Source organism: Microtus ochrogaster, chromosome 1, assembly GCF_000317375.1.
Source record: "Microtus ochrogaster isolate Prairie Vole_2 chromosome 1, MicOch1.0, whole genome shotgun sequence".
NCBI lineage: Eukaryota > Metazoa > Chordata > Mammalia > Rodentia > Cricetidae > Microtus > Microtus ochrogaster.
The window spans coordinates 7,808,855-7,816,367 of record NC_022009.1 but is presented as its reverse complement, the minus strand read 5'-3'; the positions used below and the strand labels follow the sequence as shown (position 1 = coordinate 7,816,367).

At 45.7% G+C, this 7,513-nt stretch overlaps 1 protein-coding gene across 1 annotated transcript in view; it reads left to right on the top strand.

Annotated features, from left to right (window-relative positions):
• Vcpkmt (valosin containing protein lysine methyltransferase) overlaps window positions 1-2,817 on the top strand; it is a 6,718-nt gene extending 3,901 nt beyond the window's left edge. The window contains exon 6 of the mRNA XM_005343145.3: window positions 1,811-2,817. Within this exon, the coding sequence (XP_005343202.1) occupies window positions 1,811-1,825 (15 nt within the window). The 3' untranslated portion in view covers window positions 1,826-2,817. The remainder of the gene's footprint in view (window positions 1-1,810) is intronic.
• The last annotated feature ends 4,696 nt before the right edge of the window (window positions 2,818-7,513 follow it).

The following is a 7,513-nucleotide window of genomic DNA, read 5'->3' as shown; positions in this document are numbered from 1 at the left end:
GCAGGCAATGCTCTTAACCACTGAGCAATCTCTCCAGCCCTTGGTGGGCTCTTTAAAGGCCTTTTCAGCTATAAATTGAATGGCTGTGTAACTGAGCGTGTCCCTCAGCGGTTACTTTAAAACAATGAAATACCGAGAAGTTTATCCTGACCCACTTCAGCCGTGGGTTTGATTGTCCTTACTTGTTGACCTGTGAGCACGCTGCAGGCCATGGCGAGAGTGTGACAAAGGGGACCTGTTCACCTCTGGCTGAGGATGAGAGGAGAAGGGGAGGAGCAGGTCCAGAGAGCATCCTCAAGGACTTGCCCGGAAGACCTGGCCTCTTTTGTCCAGGTGCCTCGTGCTAGGGGCCAAGCCTTTGACACACAGGCTTTTGGGGGGCATTTCCCAAACTGGCACTAAACATAACCTCAGACAGATGACTAGCTCTCTGTAGCTTCCTCTTGTCTCCAACTTTTTAAAAAGCTAAAGCTAGTTGTAACTTTTAAGCTTCAGCCATCTTCCTTTTCCTTTTGGCATTGATCTATGAAAGAATCTCCAACTAAATGGGACTTTATATATGTCCCCATTTGGGCCTTTCTCCTGCCTCTGTTGTAGCTGCCAGCCAAGCCTGTCGAGGGGAGAATGGTGGTATTTCCGCCTTGTATGCCAGTTTGTAGCTGTGATTGCCCTAAGGCAAAGACCTCAGTTTATAGTAAACTGCACTTCTGATGAATTTGCAGTGGTTGAGTTTGTTCACCATGTTTTCTGAGGGTAAGGATTCTAGCCATAGAGTTTTAGGGACCAGAAGTGGGTGTTAAAACTCAGTCTAAGGGAAGGAAGGTAAGAGGGTTATTATTATAGTTCAGATTGGTTCATTGTGTGTGCTTTTGTGTCTGGCTCCCTTCATTCAGCAAGTGTGTTCCTCGGTGTGCCCTGCTCTGGCTTAGACTCTATGTCTGGTCACATCCTTGTGTGTGGTTCTGGTCATCTGATTCACCCTTTCATTCGTCAGCTGGTGACTCCCTCGTTTGCCTCTTACCTGTGAGGAGGATGCAGCTGGGAACACTCTTCTGTGTGTTTTCTGGGTCCTGGGTCTGTGTGAATCTAGAGGCTGCATAGGTGTGGTGAAGAGTGGCCAGACGTTTCCAGAGTGGCTCTTCCGTCTTTACATTTCCACCATTGCTGTGCACGGGCTCCCCCGCCGCCATATCCTCACCAGCGCTTGCTCCTGCCTATCATGTTACTGTAGCCATTGAAGATGTGGAGTAGGAACTCATGCAGTTTTTATTTCCTTTCTCTTAATGATCAGTGATATTCAGTACCTTCTGTGTCACTAGAGAAATATTTACCCATTTTCAAAGTGAGTTGTCTTAAATATTCTAAGTCTCCTTTGCCTATTGATATCAGATATGTGATTTGAAAATAATTTCTCCTATTGTGTGGGTGTCTGAAATTTTTTAGTAGTGTAGTTTTTGCAGCAGAAAGGTTTTTTTGTTTGTTTTTTTTTAATTTTTTTAAAATTTTTATTGAGCTCTGCATTTTTCTCTGCTCCCTTCCCTGCCTCTCCCCTCCCCCCTTCAACCCTCTCCCAAAGTCCCTATGCTCCCAGTTTACCCAGGAGATTTTGTCTTTTAGCAGAAAGGTTTTTGATTTTAATAGCATTTCTACATCTGCTTTCTGTTGATTGCTTTAGATAGCAATAAAGAACCATCTCTAAACATTGTACACGAATGCAGTTCACTTGAATATCATAGAGTATAAAATACCTAATAAATAGTTGGTGATGTGAAATTAATGTTTAAACCCCCCCCCCCCCTTTTCCTTATAGAAACTGCCATCATGAAACCCTTTTCCGTCTTAGCCACACCCCTGACACCCTGGCTGAGGCCCAGATGTGAATGGAGCATGTGCAGACAGCATGGAAGATTGCATTACAGTTTCTCCAGCATGTCCTTGGATGACGACCACCGCGGGCTGCCCACAGTGTGAAGCACCTGCCTGCCCTGGGCTGAAATCTAGCTTAGGTTACTTAGCTCAGCACCGGGTCTGCTTAAAAGAAACAGTGGGATGGATCACTCAAATAAAAATACATTTCAGGTTAGCCTCAAGCATGGTTGATTCGGTACGTTTTCAAGAAACTAGAGATAAGTCTCTCCAGTTCCTAATACCTTCTACTCTATAGCAGTGTTCTGAGGACTGGTCATGGTGGCGCACGCCTTTAATCCTAGCACTGGGGAGGCAGAGGCAGGCACTCTGAATTCCAGACCAGCCTGGTACACAGAGCCAGTTCCAGGAATAATGAGACCCTGTCTCAAGAAAGAAAGAAACTAGAGATAAGTCAACTCAATTAGTAATCATAATTGTAATTTTCTCTTACTGTATAATAATGCTTAACTTAGAAGCGGCAAATTTCAATTTGTGTTTGAAGTAAATCCCAAAGACAGTCACACTTTACATAGTTGTGCAGTAATGGTTCTTTTTCTTCTCTCTTTAATACTTACATGTTCTTTTAAAAGAAACTGCAAATATTATTTTGCTTCTTTACTGGCTAGTGTTTTCTTTTCCTCCATCACAGGTAGGTGAGTGGTTTGAGAGTTAAGGGCACTGCGGTGTGAGCCTAAGACAGATGCTGTCTCTGAAGGAAGGCGTGAGCAGAGAGCCAGTGCAGGCTTCCGTGCTCACATGGTTCAGCAGTCTCTCGTGTATACCGTCCAAGAAAATCTGATTTGAAAATACCAGTATTAAGACATCATGTTTAGCCGGGCGATGGTGGTGCACGCCTTTAATCCCAGCACTCGGGAGGCAGAGGCAGGCGGATCTCTGTGAGTTCGAGACCAGCCTGGTCTACAAGAGCTAGTTCCAGGACAGGCTCCAAAACCACAGAGAAACCCTGAAAAAAAAAAAAAAAAAAAAAAAGACATCATGTTTATATGAAACTGATTTTTTTTTGAGTAACTAAAACTTAGTTCAGTGTACATTTATCAAATGCTTTTTGCTGGTTGTCTCATTTTTGTTCCAATCTGCTCACATAGACTAATCTGTCAATGACTTGAACAACACTACCAGTTCCAAAAAGTAGTAACCAGATGGAATTCTGGAATTTTCAGTCATTGGTGCTAGATGGCACACTTCATGTGTTGGAATAAACATCATGTTTGAAACCTTGTGACTCTGAATGCTTCCAAAACGGCTTTGAAGAGATGAACATTTTCAGCGAACAACTGTCTTCCAGAAAGCAATAGCAGCTCCGTTTAGAGACATTGAGACAAGACTCGGAGCTCAGAACCATGCTTTATTTGGGAACTTTCTTAGGTTTCTAAAGCTTGCTTACTGTAACATTTTCAAAATACTGTGTCCATATGGGCCACCTCTTGAAGCAGTTTGCCCCAGGCAGTGAATAGAAAGGCTTAATATGTGATGCTTTGGAGGTAACAGCTTACACTTTGCAGCTTGCTCCATACCGTGGAACTCATACGTGAGCATTGGCCTTAGACGCCCTCGGATTCTGATTCCCCTTCCCACCCTGCTCCACTTTCTGTTTCTTCTCCTTGGAGCTCTATGTATGTAGTCCAGCTGGCTTAGTACACAAGGAGCAATTTATTGCCAATTTTTTGGAAACCACCCCCTTTTTGCCTGCGCTCTCTGCTAACTAGGCCCACTCCCTAACCAGTCCTCCGGGATCACTGCCTCTGGGGACCTGACCTAAGGGAGAGATGAACTGGAGTTGAGTAATTTGTAACAGAATGAAATGAGAATTTAAAATTCCCTGTTCCTGGAATGAGGCCAACCCTGACTGAGCTCTACTGCAGGACTTAACTGAACTCTTAGCACCAACTGCATTCCACACAGAAGCCTGGGCTAACCCCCATCCTGGAAGAGCTCAGGATTTGGACACTGGGGCCTGCTGATGGAGCTGGGCCCTGTTCTTGGGAACCACCAGAAGATGGGCACGGGGTAGCTAGGGTCTGCTGACGGCAAAGGGGAGGCCAGCTTCTCTGTGCTCAGGCTTGTGTTGACCTGGAAGAGTGACTTGGCTGTTTCAGACCGGAGCTCGGGGCAGAACTGGACTGCTGTGAGCATGGTGAAGCAGGAGGCAGGCGGACCCTACCGGCCTGGGAATTGATCTGTGAGGTGGGGGCTGGAAGATTTGGCAACATGTATTCCAGCGAGGGCTGCCCAGTGCATACCTGGAACCCCAACACTTGGGAGGTGAAGACAGCGGGATCATGGGTTCAGGGTCATTCTGAGTCACATAAGACCATGCCTCAAAAATAATGGCAGGTGCAACAGATGGCAGAGGTGATGCCACTAGCTGGGCATCAGCCAGAGTGCACCAACTGTCCGAGTGATTGCTATTGTCTAAGGAACAAGTAGGATCTGCTACTGTGCACAGTGGGGCCCATAAACCACTTCCAGAATGCAGGCGGAAGTCAACTGGGGAGGTCTTGCAGCCCTGCACTGAGACAGTGTTCTGTAAACCATCCTACATGGTGAGGTCACGTGAAAAATTGGGAGTAAATCAAAGTCAAGCTATGCTATGCTCAAATTTCACTTACGCCCAGTTAAACAAGAAGCGTGATGTTGTTACTGAAGGACTCCAGATAGCTTTAATGTTGATCCTCAATTGAGAACCGGTACCATAAGGACACATGTCTGCTTCCCAAGAGGGCGGTCAGAGAAGAGAGAACATTTAAAAAGGAAATGGTCTGTGGTTAGTGTGGCCTGTCCCCACAGTGAGAGCTCAGTCTAAAACCTATGGAACAACGTCAGAAACCGTACCCGCTGTCAGAGTGCCTGAAAATGTGGAGAAATTTGAGAAGGAACATGAGGAAGAGCGGTTCCACAGTTCAGAGAGGCAGATTTCAGACTTCTCACCAGTGACCCGAGTCTCCTCCATGTTCCGCAGAAATTTAGAAGCTGCAAAGGTTGTGTAACTTTGCGTCTCTCCTGCTCCCGTTTATAGCTGTGTGTCTGGGTCGTATTTGATGAAATTAGGTTGGTTTTAGTAACTTTAGGAAGTAGTAATCCAAAACAGCGGTGGATCTTTTTATATGTCTTTCTCACCCTTTCCTCGAGCTTTCCGATTAAATGTAGAGTAAGCTTTTTTGAATGCTAACTCAGAGTGCGGGACAGAGACGAGGACTGTGGTTCCGAAGGTCCCCTGTAGGTGGCGTTGCGCGTCTGGTCTTTAAACAGCTTCTAACAAGGCGGCTATAAAAACGGGATTTTAAATTGCTGTTGCCTTCAGATTTTAAAATTGGACTTAATGATTTTCAGAACAAGCCTGCTCATTAGGAGTTCCTGGCTGACGAAAACATGTCAGAAGCAAATGAGATCGTCTTCCTAGGAAGTTGTATTTGGTGTCGTTTTCTGTTTCGTTCTTTCCAACCTTGGTCATTCATGAAGCTGCACACACCGTGATTCGTAAGTCGCTCTCTCTGCCGTTGAGCCCGTCTGTACAAGGAAGAGAGACCTTTAAGAATCTCAGCTGGTTCTAATTAGTGCAGCTCTGAAAATGGGGTTCACCGCGAGCTTCACTGAGCTTGGTTTTCTATTCGAAGTGCCTCGGAGTACTTAGAGTTTCCAATTAGTCTTAATTGGTTCTCCACACCGGCATCCCTTCCTCATTAGAGGAGCAGACCTCATATCAAAAGACTGACGCTGTCTGTCGGTGGCTCTCCTGCCCTCCTGTAATCTTAGGGTGAACACACTTTCACTGAAAAGCGATAGGAAAGCCAAGTTAATCATTTTTCATAATTCCGCGTGGGAAAGCAGTGAGGTCTCAGGGTCGTTTTCAGGTGGATCGCTGCAGGACAGAGCGCAGAACACTCAGCCACACCTGCAGCGCTAAGGCGTGCTCACTTTTAATAACAAGATGCAGTAATAGAGCACCATGCTGGAAGCAATCCTTTGTATGATGATAGTTCCTTTGTGTGCATCCGGAATAAAGTGTGTCAGAACATAACCCAGAGACCACATGATCCAGATTTGATCCCAAAGTCTGTCGTCCGCCGTCTTTGTGAGCCTGATGGGAGTTCCTTAGACTCTGTGCCTTGCTGGCCTCATGAGGATCATTTTATTATGGGCTTTGGGGGTTCCCATGGGAATGAAGTCGTTTGCCATGTGCAGTGCACCTGGGTACTTGGCAAATGGCAAGTGCTCAGCCCGCGTCATTACAGCAGAAGTGAAATGACAGGCAGGGACTTGGGAAGCTTGCACAAGGCCAGCTGATTTTATCTGTCACCTTGTGAAATCCAGACGTCTTGTTGAGAGTGTAGAATGCATGTCAGCACCCCTGCCCTGTCATGGAGTAATGGCGCTGGGGCAGGAGAAGGTTGAGAACACCGGTCCACAGTGGTGGTTGAATGAGTCAGTCATTTTAGGAAGGTGGATATGGTGGTGTGTGTGGTGGGGGAGGGGATAATCATTGCCGTTCACTTGTGAAGACAGGTATGTGTGACGTGTGTATATATCTATAGTTTTTTCAGTACTGGGCTTTGAACTTCCATCCTAATGTATACTGGGCAAGTATCTTATCACTGAGCTATGTCCTCAGCTCTCTCTTTACTTTTAAATCTGGGGACCAGGTCTTATTAGGTCTCAGACTGGGAATCCTCACTGTTTTCTGGGCAGGCCTTGTATTTGCCATCCTCCTGCCTCACCCTCCCAAGTAGCTGGGATCACAGTCCTAGGCCTCCAGGCCTAGCTCATTTCTGTGGTCTTAAAGTAAGTGCCATGAATGTTAAAATGCCAATGGGGATGGAGGAAATCCTTGTTTCTAAATATGGGAACCTAAATGTGCTTGAGTGTGCACAGCCATTGTCTGGCCCCTCACCCAAGTCTCCCGTTCTGTGGTTTTCCTCTGTGTTAAACCTAGGAGCAGTTAGGTAGTGGTTACCGTGGACCAAGCCCAGGTAATTCTAACAGTTGCCAAGCATGGAAACTCACACCTGAGACAGGGAGACTAGTGAGAATTTGAAGTCAGCTTGGGCTACGTAATGCCAGGCTGTAAATCCATCATTTCCGTAAAGACTGAACTTAGTCTGTCTTCCAAAGCATTTTCAGAACTGAAGTGTGTTCATTCTCTTTAAAGCCCGTGATCCTTCACAGATAAATCCTCTTGTTTTCTTCTGTTTGTTTCTTTTTTGTTTTGTTTTTCAAGATAGGGTTTCTCCGTGTAGTCTTGGTTATCCTGGAACTCACTCTGTCAACCAGGCTGGTCTCGAACTCATAGAGATCCACCTACCTCTGCCTCCTGAGTGCTGGGATTAAAGGTGTGCACCACCACCACCACCATCAATAAATGCTCTTTTACTGTGTAATGACATGCAGATGCTTAACCAGGTCCTTAGATCACCTGACCGTATCCGTCAAGAAGTGAAGAAAACTGTAACTTTTAATTTATTTTTCCTTGGCGGAAGGCCTGTGCTTAATTTACAGACCAGGCACCAGCATCAGAAGCTCAGCTGCCCTCCAACTTACCATTGGTTTTAAGCTTTTATTTTTTGGTTATATATCATATATATATATG